General features: G+C 31.6%; 1 protein-coding gene across 2 annotated transcripts in view; it reads left to right on the top strand.

Annotated features, from left to right (window-relative positions):
• The window catches only part of LOC143057246 (fibroblast growth factor receptor 2-like), a 45,706-nt gene extending 21,297 nt beyond the window's left edge, over positions 1-24,409 (top strand). The window contains exons 5-9 of one of the 2 annotated variants that reach the window (XM_076230514.1): positions 8,027-8,223; positions 8,696-8,859; positions 19,011-19,123; positions 23,236-23,346; positions 24,110-24,409. In XM_076230514.1, the coding sequence (XP_076086629.1) occupies positions 8,027-8,223; positions 8,696-8,859; positions 19,011-19,123; positions 23,236-23,346; positions 24,110-24,255 (731 nt within the window). In that variant the 3' untranslated portion in view covers positions 24,256-24,409. The remainder of the gene's footprint in view (positions 1-8,026; positions 8,224-8,695; positions 8,860-19,010; positions 19,124-23,235; positions 23,347-24,109) is intronic. The other variant, XM_076230515.1, reaches the window with a different exon arrangement.
• Positions 24,410-24,990: the final 581 nt, after the last annotated feature.

The raw sequence follows: 24,990 nt of genomic DNA, 5'->3' as shown, positions 1-24,990 counted from the left end.
ATCTGCAGGGGCATCATTTGTGTCTGTCAAAGAAATCCAACATTGACTTTGCTATAAAACAGTTTCAGAGTGAAGTGTGGCCAGGGATTTCACTTAGTCTAGTTTGTATTGTGTAATAATTAAATTTTGTATGTCATACATGTGATTCTTCCGATGGGAGTCGAAATCTCTTGTTTTTCAGACCCTCTTCCATCCCTCCCATTAAAATTTGAAATCTACAACTTTTGAAAATGTCAACATCGAAAAAGTTTCAGTAAACATTTTTGTTTACAGAATTAAAACTGACAGGGTAAACTCTTGAGAAACTCGAAATTGATATCGGAAAAGTCTGTAAAAACAGAAGGTCACCATTTCTTTTTCTTGTTTTTGTGTCGTAAGGTAAATAGCTTCGAGTAATCAATGAAGGTGTTTATTATTAGACTATATATACAGCAATAACAAATTATTGGCAATTACCTGGTCATCAACTAGCTAGTTTAAGACACACGTCTGGATGATTAAAAGTGAAATACTGACAATGGATTAAGATGTAAAAAAAAAAGACTTTAATTTGATGCTGTTGAAAACATTGAACAGTTATACAATACAATACAATACAATACAATATTTTTATTTTCCAAATTAAAGGGCCCATTAAGAGCATAACATTAATTACAACATGACATAAACATTACAGAGTGATTAAAGAAACATAAAATAATAATTGAAATTCAAATGCATGAAGAAAGGATCAGTGGTCAAGGGGAGATAATTTTGATATATTTTAGAGTATCTAACTAATTTTCTGATTTTCTTAGTTGCAGGCCTTTATCCAGGTATGCACATAAAATAGATAGAAATCTGCTATCTTCATTAATCATGATCCATGAAAAAAGATCATTTATATTTAAACTATCTAAACTGGGGTATTTTTTTATATAATCAGTGATATCTCTTCTGAGGTTATTGTAAATAGGGCATTCCAGAAGAAAGTGCATTTCATTTTCAATACAATTTGTATTACAATATAAACATATCCTCTCATGTCGAGGTAATATTTCATATTTACCACATACATTGGTAATTCGTTCATGTCTGCCAGTTTCTATTCTTAAACAGTGATTGCTAAGTCTGTATTTTGTTAATAAATGTTTTTGTGGGTGCTTTAAATCTAAATAATTTTCATAGTCAAATGACTTTTTGAATGAAAAATAAGTGTCCAATTTGCCTTGATTCTGTAAATAAAAATCTCGCATTTTCTCCCAATCATTTTGAAAATTTGATTTGAGCTGTTTTTTCAATAAGTTTTTAAATTTATTTTTTCCTAGATTTTTACATATATTTAGGTCAATACCCAATTTTTCACTGTAGAAAATGATATTAGAGAGCCATGAATTATTGGAACTGGTTTGACCTTTACTTTCTATCATTTTTAACTCAGCATAAGCATTTTTCAATAAATCAGATGGAGAATTCTCTAGTCTATGCCAATACATAAACATATGTGTTAGCAAATTTATATAAAGAGGATATCTACCCAATTCAGACAGGACTGCTACATTTGTGCACATCTTTGTAACACCAATAATATACTTACAAAATTTTAAATTTAGCTTCTCAAACTCCCAATCTTTAAATATGTCATAAAGGGACAAATTTTTCCTTTTAGAAGTAATGTTAATAACACCCCAATTTTCACAACCATAAGTTACAATTGGCTGTATACAGTGATCAAATAAATGCAAAAGAGTTTTAATAGGAGGATTAGATGATTTCAAATCTTTATAAAGTTTAAAACTGGCCTTTTGACCTTTTTGGAATAATTGTTTCCTGGCTTCATTAAAGTTTCCAGTATTTTGGATGACTATGCCAAGATATTTGTATTGTTTAACACATTCAATAGAATTATTTCCTACATTAAAATTTTCATTAAGGAGTCTACCACTCCTATTGAATATTATAATCTTGGTTTTCTTCACATTTATTTCCATACACCAATCTTTGCAGAATGTGCACAAAGTATCAAGTCTCTTCTGAAGCCCTTCTTTTGAGTCAGATATTAATACAAGATCATCAGCATAAAGTAGACATGGTATCTTTTCATCATTTAAATTGACATCATCATAATTGTTAGATAATATATCTGGCAAATCATTAATAAACAGTTTAAACAATGTGGGACTCAAAACGTCACCTTGTCGTACACCAACATTATATCTAAAAAAATCAGTTATTTTGTCTTCTACTTTAACACACACTTTGTCGTTACTATACATAGATTTCAAAATGTTATAAAAAATACCATTATTTGTATGCTGTAATAATTTGTATAATATACCAATATGAATAACCTTGTCAAAGGCCTTGCGAAAATCTACAAAACATACATACAATTTACCTTTGCCTCTTTTAACATATTTTTCTATGAGACATTTTAGTACAAAAATGTGATCCGAAGTGCGAGCTTTCTTAGAAAAACCAATTTGAGTTTTGTTTATGATATTATTATCAGATAAAAATTTATCAAGTCTGTTATACAGAATGGTATTGAAAAGTTTGCCAAGACTATTATTGATGGCAATACCTCTGTAATTTTCAGGGTTCTGCGGGTTATCAGATTTGAATATAGGAGTAATGTAGCTCTCAGACCAATTACTGGGATAAATGCCAGATAGAAGAATGGCATTAAAAAGTTTTAGTAAGCAATCTTGCATATAACTCTGTGAAACTTTTAACATTTCATTTGTAATAGTGTCTAGACCTGGACTTTTCCCAGATTTTAATTGCCTCAGGGCTTTTTGGAGTTCACCAGGGGTGATTTTAAAGTCAATCTCACTGAATCCAAAGTTTTTCTTTTCTAATAGTTCAAGTTTACTCTTTATCTCTTTTATCTTGGACTTTATGTGTTCATTTTCAGGAATGGATGACAAGTCAGAGAAATATTTATACCAAATGTCACCATCTATGTTGTTTTTAGTTTCTGAATTATTTTCAAGACGGAGTTGATTGACAAGGTTCCAATAATCCTTTGGATTTTCTGATTCTAGATTGCTTAAACGGTCCAAAATATTTTCTCTAAATTCTCTTTTCTTTTTCCTCCTTAGTTTGGCAAATTGTTTATTTAGTTTAAAAAAAGAGCCACGCACTATCGGATCTTTCGGAAATTTTGACATTAATATAGCTTTATCATTAACATGTTTTTTCAAACTTTTTAAATCTTGGTCAAACCATTTTTTATGATTACATGTTTTTACCCTTTTCTTCTTCTTTTTTAGTGATACTTTGCACACTTTTTCGTATATTGAATGAATACTATATGTGGCATCATTCACATTCTTTTTGTCTAAGATAATTTTGTTATTTAAAAAATATTTTAGCTCATTTTGTATGACAGGATGTGTAAATGATTCCTGGAAATTTTGAATACTTTCTGTGTCCCATTTATACCTCAAAGGAAAGTCTTTCATATGACTTTTATTTTTCTCCAATTGGAAAGATGCTAAAATCTTAAAAGTGATTTTGCAATGGCAATCAGAAAAATTTGCCTTAAAATCTGATACATTAAAATATAAAATTTGCTGGAGTAGGCTTTGAGAAACTAAAGCATAATCAACTACACTGCATCCATTAGGTTTGAAACATGTAAATTTACCCGTGCTATCACCACACATACGCCCATTCAAGATACGTAACTGATTACCTATACAAAATTCTAGCAAGTTTTTCCCTCTGGAATCAGTTATTAAATCTTTACTGACCCTTTCCTCTGTGAAACAGTCTACATCATAATTTTCATCAAATAAAGGAACATGGGAGGTGCTGTCACCATCAATATAGTCTTTTTCTGACCCAGTTCTGGCATTAAGATCCCCTACTAACAGGATGTCCCCCATAGACCCATAACTATCAGTTATATCCTTTTCTATTATCTCCAGTAGGTCTGTTTGGCTTTTGGGAGCATAGTATATCAAGCACAAATATATATCTTTGTTTAAATTGAAAAATTCTCTCTTCAATTTTAGCCATTGGTATTCTGAGGTCCCGTTATTCAAAAAATTTACACCTTTACGAATTTCTTTACGTATGAGAATCCCTAGACCACCAAAATATCTGTTATTTTTAGATTTTGGTCTGCAGAATGGATAGTACAAAAAGTTATCAAATTTCAAATGATTTTCATAACCAACATGGGTCTCAGTTAATAAAACTAAATCATTTTGTGCTAATTCTGATAAAAAATTCTTATCATTTGACTTATCATGATGTTCTGACAGCAACCCCCCAACATTCCAGCTGCATATATTTAGACTAGTTTTCATATTGTATCTTATAATAACGTATATATGTATTTGTATATTTATGTGTACACACTACACTAGCCTTTTTTTTTTTTAAATCTCTTATATCTGTATTTGGTTATACAATATATTTGAATATCTATTACGTTGTATATCTAGATCTATTTTTAGTTGTACACAAAAAAAAATTTAATTTACTCGATGAATAAAGGCAACAGTAGTATACCGCTGTTCAAAACTCATAAATCCATGGACAAAAAACAAAATCGGGATAACAAACTAAAACCGAGGGAAACGCATTAAATATAAGAGGAGAACAACGACATAACACTAAAATGTAACACATATAGACAAAATCCCACGAGAATAACAAATATAACATATATATATAACATCAAAACCAAATACATGAATTTGGGATAGACAAGTACCGTGACACGTCTTATCGCAATGTGAATTTACACTCAAAAATAAGAGAAAACAAACGACACAACGTTATAATGTAATACACACAGAAACGAACTATAATATAACAATGACCATATTCCTGACTTGGTACAGGGCATTTTTAAAGGAAAAAATCTAGACCATCAAAACCATCAGTTATTCTCATGGGCACCTCAAATACTGAAAACATAGACCCTAGAATCTCACCAGACTACAATGTGCACAAAGTTACAGCATATACCCTTGACGAAACAGAAAAAGAACTCCAAAAGCTTGAGAGTGAACCAAACGTTATTGTGTTACACTCCTTAACGAACGAGTTAATGAACAAAACGAGTTATATAAAAAAAAATAGTACTAAAAAATGTTTATTGAAATAATCTCTCTACCTGAGGATTATTTAGCTGATATAATATTCAAAATAACAACACAGCTCAGTACAATTTGTTTAAAAAGAAGATATCAATGAGGTTTATACTATAGGTAATTTTACAGTCTATCGGTATCCTCTACGGCCACGTCCATAGCCACGTCTGCCGCCTCTGCCTCCTCTACCTCTATAGGGTCGTCCTCTTCCATATCCAGTTCTTCCCTGTGTACTGCGTGGAGGCAAATTAAGGGCTTTATCGATACAGTCACGGATATTTGCAGCTAGTACAGCAGTTCCATCAGGAGTAAGATGAAATTGGTCCTGAGCTATATATCTATTCATCACTTGTCCTTTGTATGCCAAGTTGCTATTGTCGCATAGGATAACAGAGTCATCTCCCCTGAACTTGGTTTTCATTAGAATTGTTATAAGTTGTCCATCTGAGTTATAATCTTCAGAATCGCTCCTCGGTGTTGGCAAGGAGATCACGATCTTGATATTATTGAAACGTGAACGTATATCATCGCATATCCTAGTCATTCTGTCAACACAGTCATTTGGAGTTTTGTTCATTAACTCGTTCGTTAAGGAGTGTAACACAATAACGTTTGGTTCACTCTCAAGCTTTTGGAGTTCTTTTTCTGTTTCGTCAAGGGTATATGCTGTAACTTTGTGCACATTGTAGTCTGGTGAGATTCTAGGGTCTATGTTTTCAGTATTTGAGGTGCCCATGAGAATAACTGATGGTTTTGATGGTCTAGATATTGGCACAGTTTGGAATTCTCCGTCGCCACTACTGGCATGTATTTTTAAACTAAGAATCTCTTTTTCTTTGTCTTCAATGTCTTTGCGAAAAGCAGTAAATGATGATTCTAATGATTCTATTTTGTTTTTCCTTACCTGCATCTCCTTGTTAATTTCACCAAGTTCCAGGTCTAGTTTATTAATTTTGTCACTTTGTGATTTATTTTTCTGTGTAAGCATCTCACATTTAGTTTCCATTTTGGTTTTCAGTAGTTCTTTTTCAAGTGTAGTTTCATGATTTATATGCTGAATTTTGCATTTTAGTTCTCCATTTTCTCTTTCTAAATTAGCCTTTTTGTTAATCACAGATTCTACTTTGTCCATCATTAAAGTAAACCTTTCTTCATTTTGTTGAATGGTATGTTTATATGCAATGTCCATTGAAGTCATTTTCGAAACCAGCATGTCAGTTTGTTGTTGACATATTTTATCAAGAGCGTTGGTAAAATGTTTTTCCATACATGTCATAAATTTTTCCATGTTATTATTTTGATCCACTGTCTGAGACACTACATTTTTTTCGTGTTGTTCCATTGTTTGGTTCTCATTGTTTTTGTTGGATATTTCTTTAGTGCCTGATGGGCTCTTTACGAAGGTGTTATGGTTAATATCTAAGGTAGCCGTATCCGTGATATCTGATTGTAATGTTTGTTTGGCATTTTTAATCTTTGTTGAGTCTTTGTCTTCACTAGTTGACAAATTATGGGCAACAACTTTCTCAACAATTTGGAGTAAGACGGGGAAGTCAATTGTAACGAATGTATCTTTGTGATTTCCTTGTATTTGAATCAGGCCAGTGTTTATGTGTAGCTGTATTTTATACAGTAATGGATTTGGCTGATCTGTCTTTGTTGATAGTTCAATACAGACTGTTTTATTTCCTGTTTTCTCTGACCAGTTGTCAGGTTCATCAAACCAGCTCACTGCATACTGGGTCGATTTACCATAGTGTTCATAATATACGAGATGTAACGCTTTGATCCAAGGGTACAGTTTATCATGGGGAATGCGAAAGGCGACCATGTGAGCAGCTTCCGCGTATAGATTTTGGTCTATGGTTTCAATTAATGTTTGTTTCCCCTTATCAGTTGTTGGCAATTTAAATTTATTTGGCATATGTTCATAAGGATAATCATCATATATACTTGTCAGGTCTAATGAATGTTCTCTGATAATATTGTCTGTGTTCAAAAAGTTATAGTACTGAACCTCAAAGACAAATGTCTTAATGAAATCAAATACGATATTTATGGCTTGTTTTCTATATAAACCAATGGAATACCTAAGTATAAGTATGTTTGTCTTTGAAAATTCTAAATTTTTATAATTTGATGAAATGCAAACTATGTTATCCCATAGACATATAATGTATTATACATGTATGTCTCTGTTATTACCAAATACCCTAGCAGCAAATTAAAAACAACCAATTATCTAGCCATATTTTCTCTGCCTGGAGATCTGATTTTAAATTGTACAAGTCCAGTGCCATTGGGTCAAGATCATGCTTACTACACTTCTTGCCAAGCTGACTATGGTGACCCTAATGACTTTATTAAACATATTGAGACAGCTACCTACCAGAAAGCCACTGCTCAATAGTGTTACCAAAGTTGACATTATGTAGCTTAAGCAGATATACTTTTTACCAACTATATATGATGGCTGATCACTTTATCTTAACTTTATATATGTAATAAATAAATATTTGAAACCCCCTTATCTTATATTTCTATCAAGTAAAAATGGCTATGCAGGTGCTTAAAGTATAGAACACTTACAAAAAAGGAGAATAAGCAGTTTTAACACCAAAAATAATCATGGCGTTCATCGTTAAAAATGTTGAATTTGATACACACTTTAGAGTAACTTATGTAGTGGGTTATTCAGTGTGCACCACATTTTTTTTAATGATATTATTCCTTCATAGACAGAAAAAAATATTACAATCATTCCTAAAATAAAGACTTTTAACAATTAAAAGTTTGATGAGGAGGAAAAAAGGATTGAATTGGTTATAAATATTGTAGATATACCAGCTATTGAGCTGACACATATTTACCATTTCCTTTCAAACATATTATTTCATCTTTTGAAAACTTTTTAATTACAAATACTTTAATTGCAGATGAACAAGCAGAAGCAGTAGACATTAGGTCAGGAGGAACAAACGATAAAGAGCAAATAGTAATCTACATTATCGGTGGTGTCGCATCAGTAGTTGTTCTCTTCCTGTTACTCCTGATATTTATATGTTATAGACGTTACAAGAGGGTTCAGTCCAGCAAATATAGAAATGTCAAGAGAGTAATTGTCATGACACAGGCTAGTTTCAATATTCAAACATATTTTATTACTGATAAGTTCAAATACAAGTGCACAAAAAAGAATATGTTTGACTTATTCGGTTATAATTAGGAAATGAAGTTTTATGAGGAAGTTGTCTTTATATGGTGTAAAAGTTACAAAGTAAGTCTTAAGAAAGGAAGATTATTGAGATTCATTAAATGTTCATCAGTAATGTTTAGATTATGAAAATAGAGATATTCAATCTAGACAGAATCTAATTTAGTTTTAAGGAAGTTTTTGTCAATTTTAGATTTGAATATTTATAACAGCTTTGCATCTGGACTTGCTTCATTTATTATTAGCGATAGTCTGTGTGCTCTTCAAACTTTTATGATGTTTATTTCTATTACAAAATCATGATAATTAAAAAAATGACATGGATTTGCACACAAATTTGAAACAGGTATACATTTTAATTTCATATCAGAATGTTTTGCATCAATTCCAGAATGAGAATTACCATCCATACAAATCTTATGATGGTACACAACCATTTGTTTTACCCACAATCAGAATTGAACCTGGTCCAAGAAGACGCTTGTCATCTGATTTGACCATGATGTCAGAGTATGATCTCCCTCTGGACAAACACTGGGAATTTAGACGGGAACAGTAAGTTAAAGCATAACATTGACCATTCCATGAAAGTTATCATACTGTAAAGACATATATATTGACTCATGACAACATTTTAACTTATATCTGTCGACCCACAAATAGCATTGCTCACTGTTTCTGACATCCAGATTGTTTCTTTGGTTAAAAGCTGTATAATGACCTGATATTTGATTGGTTGTATCAATTTTCAGATGAATTCAATAGATATTGTAACCACTGTAGTATGAAATATAACAGGAAGTTTTTCCAAAAACTCTTTTTTTCCAAGGTTTAACATTTTCTCATATATATACTGGAATCATTAGGGCTCAACAATAACACTTGTCTGATTGTCTTGTACTAGAGGATAAAAAGGTCAGACAAGTAAAAGCTATATCAATATTAATTTAATTTAACAGGTTTATATGCTCTTATAATATACTAGATTATGGAGTGTGTGTCCGAGCGAGAATATTTAGTCAGACGTCAGTCGCTACCCTGATATACCCTATCTTTTTTTGGGTAATTAATACAGATAGCGTTTGACATCTTTAGCTGAACAGATTTATCATTTTTTCATAACTTAATTCATTGTATGCTGGTTCATATTCTGGACACCAGTCTTTGCTCCTTTCTAATATAATTCACAAACAAAAAACAAATAGGAAGCTTAGAAATGGAAAAATATTAAATACTTAACTCGTTCAAAGGGTAATTACACGTCTCAATCTTCAAAATCGCCTATCTAAAAATACTACCATCGCTAACATTTTTAAAAATAAAAATCGTGGTTACCCTTCTATCGATAAGTGTCATGCCAAAAAATGAGTAACATGTCCCTGTCTTTCCACCAACAATACGGTAAGGTCCACACTTAATGGTCGCTCATTTTCTTTAAAATTTGAAACTGATATAACTTGAAAAACAAACAGTCTTATTTATTTACTCACATGAAACAAACCAGGATGCGGTATTCAGTACGTAGGTTAAACTGGTCGATATTTATCTAAACGCACTCAAGAAAATAACCCAATAAATTCAAAAGTATCATTTATCAACACCTTAAGAAGCACAGTCATCTTATCAAATATTTAGCAGTTCAACCTTTGGAAGAAGTAAATAAGCAGCCTGGTGAATCTCATTCAAAGTTTGTACAATCACGGAAAATAATTGAATTAAATTAGATTAAAAAATATCAAGAACCGATACTGTTAACATTTTGGATATTGTTTCTAAAACTGTTCGGAAAAAAAACATTCTCATGGTCGTAGAAAAAATCACAATCAAAGAAAATTTCGGACCAATCACACCAATATTTCGGACCTAATTTCTATTTCAAAAAACAACAGCAGACATTATCTGTTAACAAAGCTCTGTTCATTACCGATTAATAAGTTAAATAAAATTTTAGAGGATTGCAACACAATTTCATATAGCAGTCCTAAGTACGAAATTGTTCAAATTATAATGGCATATTGTTATTCTAAACTGTTTCCTAAAATTGATTGTCCTGAAGATCATAAAAAACATTTTATTAAAATAAAGTATGTCAATAAAGGTTTTGATTTTGTAAATATTGCTGGTATTTTTAACAACCATTCTGTTAAAGAACAAATTCCTGGATATTTTGATAATACTGAGCTCCCTCTTATTTGTTATATTTACAAGAAATCTACATGGAAATTTGTGTTAAATTATAGCCAATTGTGTAAAGATTTTAATATCAGTGAAAATACACCTACTTCATGTAATTGCAGTAATTCCAAATACATTTATGGACCAATTTCCCATGTTATAACAGGAGATCTTAACATATTTCAAGACGGAGAGTTAAAATAATTCCTCAGTAAAGGACCTAATTATCTTCCCCAGTCAATTATAAATTGGAATGAGTGTCGTAATATCATCCATGACTCACTCTGTACTTACTGTATGAAATGGATAAAACTGGAAAAAGCTGACAAAAAATTCGACTTTAAAATAAAAACAAGATACAAATCCAATGAATTTACATTGACATGCCTATCAGACGGTGCCTCATATGCAAGTCTGATTTGACTTGGCATTGTTAAAAAGTAGATCCTAAGTTCTGTGACATGACTAGTTTCAGTTTTTCTTGACTCATAATTTTTGAAAAATATTTCAAAAGATATAAAACTAACTTCTGTTCTATTGTTTTAAATTTCTTTTGTTCCTTGAATCAACTTATAATGCAAAGTCCTCCTAAACAAGTTGAAAAAAATGTTATTGTAGAGGTCTGATCATGCAATACAATGTGAGAAACTTGATTTTCTGGTAATTTTTTAAAAGAGCAAATATAACATTCTCACATTACCTAGATAAAAAAAAACATGTGTCTCGGTACAAAATTGTTCAAAAACACTGAAAATTGTAAATCATTAGTAATAAATGGTTTAACCCATTAAAACATTTAATCCATCACTGCAAATGTTTGCACCTGTCCTAAGTCAGGAATCTGATGTACAGTAGTTGTAGTTTGTTTATATAATTTATATGTGTTTCTCGTTTCTTGTTTTTAAAGCAATTGCTTTTATGCTATCGCGTATGGCCATCTTTGTGACCCAGATCAGAGACTCCGCCCATATCAAGCCATAGTATTTTGTTAAACAGGCTCCTGGTCTGTCATTCTTTAACACCTATGTATGTTTTCTAATGCAATACATAGCTTGAAACTTTAAAAAAACGTTAGTGGATTTAAGAAGTTTCAGAATATGTTCTTGTAGATGTATTTTTGTATTTAAAGGGTCAACCGTTTGACTATCAAATAACATAGAAGTCCGAGTGAAAAAAAGTACATTTTTATAACTGCGATTCCGTTTTCCGCCGTTCGTACGATGTTTCAACAAAATATGGATTCATTTCAGTTGTTGATTTAGTATTGAAAATTTAACTGAATTATCTCCTATTAAATACGGTTTTATATGTTTAATTTGTGTTTCTTTAAGAGGTCAGGTGCTCTTGTTCATTCATAAAATTATCGTTCATTCATACATTTATCGTAAAATCAAAATCACTACACAGGTTAATGCGTAGTGTCAAATGATTACCTGTAATCTAAAAATAGACAAACTTTGTTTGCGCAAATAATTTAGCGGAACGAAACCCTTGTTGAAAACACATAACAATAAGTTCGTTTTCCTTTTCTGTCAAAACTCCGTAATATTTATCGATCACCTTACTAATGAAATGGACTCGTCCAAACGTAGTAGATGCCAAGTCGGTCCAGATGAAGAGATATTTCAATTTGGAATTTTCTAGTTACATAGATTGAAAAAAAGTACGTCTTTTTAAATATCATGATCAAAACTGGGTATGCATAACAAATGTCAGATGAAACCATTATCCTCGTCTTTTCTGTGAACAAGTCTACTAACCCCTGTGAGATGATAATGAATAATTCATGAATATGCATGAACATTTCATGAACTGTTCATGAACAGATTTCATGAACAGTTCATCATATCTTCATGAACATTTGATGAGCAATTCATGAACTGAAAATCGACAGTAATGTTCATGAACTTTAATGTTCATGAACAATTCATGAACAAGAAAGGGTTCATGATCATTGTTGAATTTAAATGTTCATGAACCTTTCTTGTTCATGAACCTTTCTTGTTCATGAATTGTTCATGAACATTAAAGTTCATGAACATTACTGTCGATTTTCAGTTCATGAATTGCTCATCAAATGTTCATGAAGATATGATGAACTGTTCATGAAATCTGTTCATGAACAGTTCATGAAATGTTCATGCATATTCATGAATTATTCATTATCATCTCACAGGGGTAATTTACTGTCAAGGAGAGGATTCTGGGGGGGATTGGAACCCACCCTTTTTTAGCAAGATCAATGCATATGAAAGGGTTTATAGTACATAGTTTGAACCCCACACCTTTTTTAAAATGGCTGGATCTGCACCTGTACCCACCCAATATTAAAACTAAAGTAACTATGCGTCAGATATAATAATATAAAAGGATACATGTAAAGTTTCTGCTTCTTTCTGTAATATTTTGTTGTCTCTGTTCTTCCAAGTAGAATCGCTGAATAAATGTAACTAAAATCTCCACGGAATCTGTTTTACTATCAAAACTGGCAGCTCCATTTTGATATTTAATCATTCAATCCCCTAAAAGTATAAAAAAAATCCACAAAGAATCAATTGTTCTAGATGTTTTAAAGCAATAAAATTCAATTGAAATGTTGTTGCCTGTTTACACACTTACATCTGAAGCTGTTAATGAATCAAATTCATTTCAAAACCCTCCCCCTTTTTATCCCCTGAAGATTATAAAAACTGGCTACTTATTATTTTCACAAAAGAACAATTCAAACAATTCAAAAACTATAAATTTTAGGTAACTACCAATAATCATATGTGGAAACAATTATTCATTTTGTTTATATAATTAAAAATAAATTTTCAAATATGCTTTCAGACTTTCTGATGTTGCTTTGCTCAAAGAAACCATAAAAAAATTATATTTCCTCAACAAATTATATTTTATAATAATATACACATGTCTGTCATGTTAAATTAAATTTGTAATGCACTTATCTGAAATCTTTCTGACTGGAAATGTCTTTTCCGTGTTTCCATCAGCGTAATCTCCATTTTGGTGACGTATTACCCAAGAGTGCACTTATGCTGACGTTGAGACTGTGACAATCTCGCCCCAGATAATATCGGCCAGAAGTTGATCTGTGCCGTAACGGAAGTATGAAAATAAATCAAGGGTGTCGCAAACAAATATTTATTAATATGCAGTTTTATTAAGTATAATAAAAAAAAAATCTTTAGTTTAAACGGCACATGGTGCATGTGAATAAACAAGTGGACTCACTTGGAAGGTATTTTTAGGGTCGAACTGTTCAGTACGATTAAAACCACGAGGTCAAGGTTTGTTTACATTGTACATACGTTGAGAAACGTCTGTCGTTGGGCCTATCTATCATTGATCTGATATTTTTCTAAGTTATTTATATGACGGACGACAATTAATAGAAAGGCACATATGTGAACTTGGAGAAAATCAGAATTTACATCTTTAGCAGTTTAGGGAAAGGAAGAGTAAAAAAAAACCTTCTTGCAGCAAACCAGTAACAGCAGTGACAGTCCCACACGCAGTGTTACCAGTTACTAAATCATCTATTATTCATAACACATGCATATGACAGATGAACATTTCAAGAATTTCAATGATCAGCTCGTGATTCATCAAAACTTCATGAACATTCATAAAATACTTTAAATGAACATTTCATGAATTTTTATGAGCAGCTACTGATTCATCAAAACTTCATGAACATTCATAAAATACTTTTAATGAACATTTCATGAATTTTTATGAGCAGCTAGTGATTCATCAAAACTTCATGAACATTCATAAAATACTTTTAATGAACATTTCATGAATTTTTATGAACATCTAGTGATTCATCAAAACTTCATGAACATTCATAAAATACTTTTAATGAACAGTTCATGAATTAAATTCATGAACCTTCATTTATGAATTATTTATGAATTTTCATGTACCATTCATGAACATTCACGAACCATTCATGATAGTTCATGAAGTCATGAATTTCTTCTCGCCGGGGATGTTTGTTGACACTCGACGGTCCACCGTGTTAGCAATTTTATTTCACATGTTTTCGAAATATTGAAGATCATTTTTCGCAATGTTTCCTAAAAATTGATAAATGTCAAAGCAACGTAGAGCTGTTTGTTCTTGTTCGTATAATAAAATTGAGAATGGAAATGGGGAATGTGTCAAAGAGACAACAACCCGACCATAGAAAAACATACAACAGCAGAAGGTCACCAACAGGTCTTCAATGCAGCGAAAAATTCCCGCACCCGGAGGCGTCCTTCAACTGGCCCTAAACAATACATATACTAGTTCAGTGATAACGATTTAATGTCATGTTTGTCTGTGATGACCCCCCTTTTCGGGATTGCATGATAATTATAGTTATCTCGTACCCACGTGCACTTGTTTCTATCCATAGGAAGGTCGACTATCCATATAAAACTATTTTGGATAGAAACAAGTGCCTGTGCTCGTACCGCATCAGAAGGACATACATGTATATCAACTGAGCAATAATGTTTGGAACTTAGTTTTAAAAATGATGACAAAGTACCATTATGAAAATATTTTTATTAAGCTGAAATATACATTTATTCTTTACATGTTTATGTCTTGTAAGATATTTTATTTCTTTCCCGTTTTTTAACATTTGCGTCTGGAAAGTTGAAATGTTTTAACTTAATCATTTGTGTTAATGGTTAAATATAAATTAATAATGAAAATTGTTAAAATTAAATCAATAAAGGAAATTATTGCCCAGTTACAAACACTACCAGGGGATAATCCATGATGATTTCTTTTTGAGTTATATGTTTCAGCACATGTATATTTGACCCCAACTTTAGCCTGGTAAACGTGTTTTCTCCTTGTGAAATATAAAACATATTAAAAATGACTTTCTGCTGAAGTCTTTTATTTATATAAAGTTAAAACCTTCTTACTTCTAACTAGACAACACTCATGTCAGGTTTAATTATTATATATAATCCCCAAACATTAACATGACAGCAATTGCTTTTACAGCCTTTAAGGCTTTGATTAGCTCACCTGGCCCGAAGGTCCAAGTGAGCTTTTCTCATCACTTGGCGTCCGTCATCCATCGTCGTTAACTTTTATAAAAATCTTCTCCTCTGAAACTACTGGGCCAAATTTAACCAAACATGGCCAAAACATTATTAGGGTATCTAGTTTAAAAATTGTGTCCAGTGACCCGGCCAACCAACCAAGATGGCCGCCAGGGCTAAATATAGAACATAGGGGTAAAATGCAGCTTTTGGCTTATAACTCAAAAACCAAAGCATTTAGAACAAATCTGACATAGAGTGAAATTGTTTATCAGGTCAAGATCTATCTGCCCTAAAAATTTTAGATGAATCGGACAACCTTTTGTTGGGTTGCTACCCCTGAATTTTGCTGTTTTTGGTTATTATCTTGAATATTATCATGATTATAATAGATAGAGATAAACTAAACAGCAATAATGTTCAGCAAAGTAAGTTTTACAAATAAGGCCAATTAAAATTAATTGATAGATTTTCATCCCCGTCCGCCCCTCTGAAATCATCCCGCCCCGATTTTTTTTATTTTGAAAAATTTACGATTTCCGGATTTGATCATCTCCGTTTCCGGTAACCGTCAAAAATTTTGTTTCCTTTCAGACTTCCTGTTTCAAATTTCGGTTTTCGTATTACTTCGAGTAATTAAACAAGAGGCTCTCAGGAGCCTGAATCGCTCACCTGAATTTTTTTGGTTTAATCTCTCATCAATGATTATTTTGGCTTTTCAATTTATTTAAATGTTCTTTGAATCGTCCTATTTTCTTCAAAAGCAAAAAAAAATCATTTTCTCCTATGTTCTATTTTAGCCATAGGAGCTATGTTTCTTGACATACAAGGAAATGAAATATAAAATTTATACTAGATACTCTGAAACTCTGAAACTCATTTAGCCTAAGTTTGGCTGAAATTGATACAGCAGTTTCATAAAAGAAGATTTTTTAAAGAAGGTCAACATGATGAACAAATTGTGAAAAAAGTCTTTAAAGGGCAATAACTCCTAAAGAGGTCAATTGACAATTTTGGTCAAATTGACTTATTTGTAGATCTTACTTTGCTGATCATATTTGCTGTTTACAGTTTATCTTTATCTATAATAATATTCAAGATACTGACCAAAAACTGCAAAATTTCCTTAAAATTACCAATTAAGTGGCAGCAACCCAACAATTGGATGTTTGATTCATCTGAAAATTTCAGGGCTGATAGATATTGACCTAATGAACATTTTTACTCCATGTCAGATTTGCTCTTAATGCTTTCGTTTTTGAGATATAAGCCAAAAACTGCATTTGACCCCTATGTTCTATTTTAAGTAACGGCGGCCATGTTTTTTGACGGATCAAAAATCAAAGCGCACACTTTGTGCAGGATAATCTAAGGAACAACCATGCTAAATTTTAACCAAATCCATTCAGTAGTTTCAGAGGAGAAGATTTTTTAAAGTTAGCAAATATGATGAACAAATTGTGAAAAATTGTCATTAAAGGACAATAACCCCTTAAGGGGTCAATTGACAATTTTGGTCATATTAACTTATTTGTAGATCTTACTTTGCTGATCTTTTTTGCTGTTTACAGTTTATCTTTATCTATAATAATATTCAAGATAATGACCAAAAACTGCAAAATTTCCTTAAAATTACCAATTAAGTGGCAGCAACCCAACAATGGTTTGTTTGATTCATCTGAAAATTTCAGGGCTGATAGATCTTGACCTAATGAACATTTTTACCCTGTCAGATTTGCTCTAAATGCTTTTGTTTTTGAGATATAAGCCAAAAACTGCATTTGACCCCTATGTTCTATTTTAAGTAACGGCGGCCATGTTTTTTGACGGATCAAAAATCGAAGCGCACATTTTGTGCAGGATATACTAAGGAACAATCATGTTAAGTGTCATTCAAATCCATTCAGTAGTTTCAGAGGAGAAGATGTTTGAAAAATTGTTAACGACGACAGACGACGACGACGACGACGACGACGACGTCGACGACGACGGACGCCAAGTGATGAGAAAAGCTCACATGGCCTTTTAGGCCAGGTGAGCTAAAAAGATTCTGCAGCTCTACGATGACAAAATCGTCTACCGAGAATAGAGATTGATTTCAAGAAGGGCATGAAATAATCGGGTTACAAGTTATACGCTGTGTCCAAGATGGCAAATGGCGGTATGACACAAATTTCTGTGATTAAGAATACCGTAGATTTTTTTATTGATAAAATGACTTTGTGGCAGGAACTGTGGACTGTGAATTATACCCAAAGAGCTCGAATCGGGGAACACATTCGTACAAAACCATAACTGTATAAATAAAATGATGCAAGCACGAACTTGTTAGATTTATGACAGTACAATTGAGTTCAAAAAGTCGGCAAACATACACTTAGATTTACCCATGGCTTTTTTAATGACAAACAGCACAAACACCTTCTGTCCCAATACCCTGAATAGAGCCTTTAAACATCTTCTCTTTTTTGGTTAACTGTTCATATTTTACATATTAATTATATTTGCATCTATAAGAAGAATCATAAAAGCACCAAGCCTTTCGTTTTTAAAACAGTTTCATTTTATTCTGAACTCGTAATTCTTTAGTGGCATATTTGTTTCATTTTATCATGTTTATGGAGACAAAAAAAAATTGTCACTTATTTGACTTAAAAAGACACTAAATTTGGTGAAGATAGTCTAACTGAGGGGGGCATTCTTCTTTTATGTGTTTGCTGTTTAGGCTTCTAAAGCAGCTATTACATGTAGAACAGTGGTTGCCAATTAGAGATTTTTATTCATGTTAAGATTTGAAATATTACACATGTATTATGTACCATTCCTTATATGTATATACATAATATAAACTTATTATTACTCTTGTATATTTGAAGAACACGTCACAAGAGGGTTTCATAAGAAATAAAAATTAAAAAATAAAATACTCCCACCCGCCCCATTTTTTTCAAAAATTTGGATGAAAATCTACTAATTAATTTTTGTTCGCCTAAGTCAACATAACCGAAATGGTCAGTTGACCCCTTTAGGAGTTATTGCCCTTTATAGTCAATATTTAACCATTTTTCATAAATCTTAGTTATCACCAAAACACAATTGTGTCATGTCCTTGAATATTCACATAGACAAAAGTGAGCGACACAGGCTCTTTAGAGCCTCTGGTTTTATATAGATTAGAACGTTGGTTTTCCCGTTTGAATGGTTTTACTCTAGTAATTTTGGGGCCCTTTATAGCTTGTTGTTCAGTGTGAGCCAAGGCTCTGTGTTAAGGCCGTACATTGACATATAATGGTTTACTTTTATAAATTGTCATTTGGATGGAGAGTTGTCTCATTGGCACTCATACCATATCTTCTTATATCTAAGAAAATGTGTACAACTATTAGAATTTTATTTAGTTATATATATATGGTTACATCAATCAGTATCTCAATATCTAAATGAATATGAGATGAAATAATTTATTTATTGTTATAGGTTATCACTTGGTGAACCTCTTGGGGAAGGAGCATTTGGTAAAGTTTTTAAAGCAGAAACTGTTGGTTTAAATAAAGCTCCAACAACTGCCATAGCAGTCAAGATGTTGAAGGGTAAAATTTACTTATATATTTTAGATCAAAAATCAAATAGTATTAATGAAAACTGGATTTATGCTTAGGTTTTCTTTTTTTTATTAGACAAGCATAAAATTTTGGGAAATAAGAATTGAATTTTTTCCATCTTTTTTATCTTTATTGAAAAATTTGCATTGTTATGGCCCTGCAACGAATATGGCCCGCAACAAAGATGTCGGTGCCATATAGTTTTATCCATGTCTGTAATTCGGTCATTCCGTAATTCTGTCATTCCGTCATTCCATCATTCTGTCATTCCCTAATTCCACAACTAGGAATTGTTAAGTTTCAGTTTTGTTCCGCTTGGCTCATTTTTGCTATAATTATGGGCTTTGAACTTTGATAATTTTTTGAAAATCACAGTTAAAAGGATGAATTGTTTGAGTATAAAGGACAAGATTATAAATATCCAATTAATGTTCTGATTCAAACAATAAAATAATTACAAATCAATTAATGTCATTAGTGCTGTAATGAATTGTTAAAATCTCAATACTTTTATTTTTTGTTTGATGATTCTAGCTGTTAATCTGGATTATCCCACCTCAATCAACAGGCCTTGAAGTAATAAATATTTGAGTCAGTTTTTTGTACTTAAACAAATAAAAACCAATCAAAATGCTGGATTTTATGTTTTGAGCAAGATTTTTGTGCTCCGAGCACTGAGCAAAGTTTTATGACTTCAACCCCAGGTCTAATGAATGTCAAAACAAATCAGTGACAGGTTGACCTTGTTCCTAATTTAATTTGTTCAGGTTACAATTATGTGATAATCATGTTTTCAATCATAATTTCTTGAAAGGTTTTAAACAGTTGTTTAAAAGTTGAAAAGTTACAAAGTAAAAACGTATTTATAAAAATAAACTTCTCATAGAATAAATCATCACTTTACAATATTATGTCACATGACTGACCAACATGACTTGTGATCACCTGATATATTATATGGTTTATCTTTTCAAAATAAGTGTTGTTTATTCAATTTTCATACACTTTTCTTCAACTCTTCACATACAAAACAATAAGTTATGACAACAAGGAACACAACTCTAGGCTGATTTAACCAATAACAAAAGCTTTATTGTGTCTTCAATATTAAGACAATTGGCAAATTTCCGGATTGCAAAACATATTGACAAATTTACACGAAAAACGTAACAACAAAGATATAAAATGTATTTTATTTGAATAAAACATGACAAATCAAGAATATTAATATTATAACACATAAAAAACAATCAAGGTTTGAGCAAAAAAAATCCTTACTTTTCACTTCAATTGGAAATTTCTTGGTCCAATTTTGGACCTGAAAAAAAACTAAGAAAATATTTGTAGTCATGTATAACACACAGGGTATAAATGTAAATGTGTTCGTTATACATACCAAAAGACAGTACTCCTTATTACATAAACATGGATAGTTTGTAGGATCGATTAAAACCCATTTTAATGTCCCATTTATTATGCCCCATTTTGGTGCATTATGTTTTCTGTTCTGTGCGTCCATTCATTCGTTCTTTTGTCTGTCCATTTGTTCATCTGTCCATCCATTGGTTCGTTCTTCCGTCCGTTTGTCCTTCCGTCTGTCTGTCCCGCTTCAGGTTAAAGGATTGGTTAAAGTTTTTGGTAGAGGTAGTTTTTGATGAAGTTGAAGTCCAATCAACTTGAAACTTAGGGCTCATGTTTTCTATTTTATAATCTTTGTAATTTTTATGCCAAACTAGAAATTTTCCCCCATTTTCAAGGTCCACTGAACATAGAAAATGATAGTGTGGATGGGCTATTCATGTACTGGGGACACATTCTTGTTAGCTATAACCATTTGAGCTTATGTTATCACTAATGACTTGGCGTCCATCATCATCTGTTGTTAACTATTTCAAAAAACCTTCTCTGAAACTACTGGGCCAAAGATTTCAAACTTTAACAAAAAAAAATTTCCTTAATTATCTGGTATCTTGCTTATAAATTGTATCCGAAGTTTTGATCCATCGACAAACATGGCTGCCATTGTTGGGTTCCTGCCACTAAATTGGTTATTTTAAGGATTTTTTTTAGTTTTTGTATGAAATTAATTAAAGATAAAGATAAACTGTAAACAGCAAAAAATGTTCAGCAAAGTAACATCTTCAAAAATGTTTTTTTATGACAAAAATTGTCAATTGACCCGTTACAGAGTTATTGAACTTTAAGGAAAATTACACAAGTTGTTTTATTTTTTTTTTAACTATATAAATCTTCGCAAATGAATTTAGTATAAATTTGTATTTTATTTCCTTGTACTTCAAGAAACAAAGACACTATGGTTAAAATGGAACAAATGGGTAAAATGCATTTATTTGCTTTTAATGAAAATATGACAGATACAATGAACATTGTATTGGCATTTGTAAGCCTCTTATTATTAAATATAAATTGAAAAGCAAAAACAGTCATTGATGAAAGATTTAAGCAAAAAAACAAACTTGTGAGCAATGCAAGCTCTGCTTGTTCTGTTGGGGATCCAAGGCAGTGGCGTAGCCAGGGTTGAAATGATGTGGATGTTTTGCCGAGTCGAGCGAGCCGAAAAATGTTTTGGACCTTTTTGTGCAGAAAATATTTTTTATTTAAGCACATGTACTCCCCCAGAATCCGACACTAGTTAGATTTTTGTTTAAATTCAAAATACCCACCAATTCATATATTTATATTTTTAACCAAATTTTATTGTTTTCTTGAAACTACCATCATTCAATTCATAAATATTTGATGTAAAGTTTCCCCCCCAATCTTCTATTTGACATATCAAAAACCGTTTAAATGGACTCCATTACAGCGGCACTTCTGTATAATTTAGGAACTTCTGAGTATAGGAACTGAAGTGACTTCTCTTTCCAGGAATTTGAGTCTACAACCTTTGATTTTTTATTACTGAGCTAAACGCATGCAGGAGACATAAAAATACCGGGCGTCCGATCGTCCGGTATTGTTAGCACTCTCATGTGTACAATTCATGTCAGATTAAGTGAAACTCATATCATAAGCAATGTCTTTGACAATTTTGAAAATAATTCGTAATCAAATATTTTTAACTAGTAATGTCCCTTTGAAATATAAATTGTAATGAAAATCCCATTTCATTTGCTGTGAAGCTTTTATTTCTTTTTAGATATTAAAATAAAAAAGAAAAAGAAATAAAAGTTTTTTTTAGTTATTCCCTTGTTCCTTGGCCTTTGATAGATAAAATATGACATGTAATGTGCATTGCGGGGAATATTGGATCTTTGTTCTTGACTGAATAAAAATAAAATTAGTATTTGAACCTAAATAGAAACGGGAATTCATAAGCCTAGGACTTATCACGATCTATTACAAATTGATTTGTTTTATCACGTCGTTTACAATGTCGCAAGAAACGATATCAGAATATGGTGTTTTAGTTGTTAGTTACTATAGTCAAATGAGAAGCCATCCCTCCACTAGGTTCAATTTCAGATGAAACATGTCCACGGGTCTGCGTATCAGTCCTCTCCGCTTGCCTTAGCTGATGACATAGACTATTTATACGAAGAAAAGTTAACTTGAAACACTATTCTGCGATTCATGTATCAAACTAAATTATCCTAAATGAAAGACCAGGCATACTGCTTCGAAAATGACTGGATGTTATCCTCATATCCTCAGCCTTGTTACATTTTGATACTTCCGAGTTAAACTGCTGTTTTTTTTATTTTTGTTTTGTCAAAATGATGTGGATGCTTGAGCATCTGAGCATACATGCAAGCTATGCCACTGCAAGGGGAGGGTTCCTGATCAATGTTTTTGAATGGGGACATATAGTCCTGGGTTGGGACAAATTACTTTTGATTCATTAACATTAGTTTGATACCAATTTTCGTGGGTACAGGTGAACATTGAATTCAAATGTTCATTGAATAACATATTTTGAATAGGCTTTGAATACAGAGATTGGAAAAATTACAAAATCAAATATCCACGATTATGCAAGTTTTAAGCAATCCATGAAAATGAATGAATCCACAGTATTCTTTGAATGTGACCAATGGTTTTATCCATTAATAATTGTCAATATTATTTAAATATTTTAGAGGATGCAACCGATAGAGAATTGACAGATTTAATGCAAGAAATGGAAGTGATGAAATTAATAGGATGCCATGAAAATATTATTAATTTCCTGGGATGTTGTACACAAAATGGTAAGTGGTGTACTTTAAGGGTTAAAAACGATCTTGGTCCAATGGGCAGCACTTGTTGTCTGTCGTCCATATTAAATGTCCGTTAACTTTTAAAAAATCTTCTCCTCGAAATTACACAGGACCCATGCTCTGAGAAAACCATCAACTGCCCCCTGTCTGATTTGCTCCAAATGGTTTAGTTTCAGAGATATATACAAAAATCTGCATTTTACCCCTATGTTCCATTTTTATTCATGTGGGCCATGAGGGTTGGAAGGTGGGGTCATCTGATACATTTTTTAAAGAAAAAACATATTAATTATTATGGTCAAGTATGGTTAAATGTGTCTCAGTAGTTTCATAGAAAGAAGATTACCCACACATGTCAGATTTGCTCTAGGTGTAATACCACCATTGATTTTTCCCTATTAAAATTGAAAAAGGAAATTGGGAATGTGTCAAAGCGACAACAACTCGCCCATAGTCTTTGTTAAATTTGCACTTTTAGAAAAAATGTGCAGAATTTATCTTTGTTACAAATAAAGATATACTTGGCATGAGTAAAGTTTTATCCTGTCCAGTACTATAGAAAAAATTTAATATAACATTTGATTGCATACAAGAAAATAACCATCATTGGAACTTAACCAATCAAAGGAGTAGGAGCAATAAGGCCCTTATTCGGCCCAAAAATTACTGTAAATTAAAAAGTTATCATACATATAGTAGATAAGATGCACACAGATATACAGATTATGTGACGTCATTTAAATATATTGGATAGATAAGGTGTACATCGTAGTTACAAAGCGAGTTAAAGTGGCTGTGAATCGAAATATATATATATATTATTGTGGAAATTCCAATACGTCACAAAGCAATATGGCGATTGTTTACATCAATGTTGACAATGAGTTGACAATGAGATGATGTGTTGAAACACGAAAAGGAAAATATCTCTCGAATGTGAATAAACTGCATGCAAACGTAAGTGAATCTATATATCAGATATTTTATTTAGTATAAAAGAATGCAGTATTATTCGATTTTGTTTTGTAAAGAATATCAATTGTGGTAAATATAAATAATGTGTGTTGCATGAGTTTAATATTTGAAACTTCAATATTTTCACAACCATAAAAGAAATTGTGTTTATTTAAATATTACGGAATTATACATTTGAACAAGAATTTGTGTATTAATATTCATGTCACATGATCAGATAGGTACATGGTAGATTAGGTCCACACAGATATACAGATTATGTGACGTTATTTATATATATTAGTAGATAAGGTGTACATCGTAGTTACAAAGCGAGTTAAAGTGGCTGTTATTCGAAAATATATATATTGTTGTGGAAATTCCAATACGTCACAAAGCAATATGGCGATTGTTTACATAATAATAATAAAATTTTTTATTTAACGAAGGTAAAACATTTAACAATTACATGTTAATCTTCAAAAACTATCAATACAAATAAAAAATGTACAAAAATACATACAATATAAAATACATAATACAGTTAAATAAGCACATATGCATTCAGTAGAAGAAGAAAAAGAAATACATTAGTTTCATGCATCTTTATTCTGTTCAGTTAGAAAATAGTTTGAACAGTTGGTCATAAATGTATCTAAATTATCTATTTCTTTAATATTA

Source organism: Mytilus galloprovincialis, chromosome 13 (assembly GCF_965363235.1).
Source record: "Mytilus galloprovincialis chromosome 13, xbMytGall1.hap1.1, whole genome shotgun sequence".
NCBI lineage: Eukaryota > Metazoa > Mollusca > Bivalvia > Mytilida > Mytilidae > Mytilus > Mytilus galloprovincialis.
Note: the sequence above shows the minus strand (reverse complement) of the source record. Positions and strands in the feature narration are given on the sequence as shown.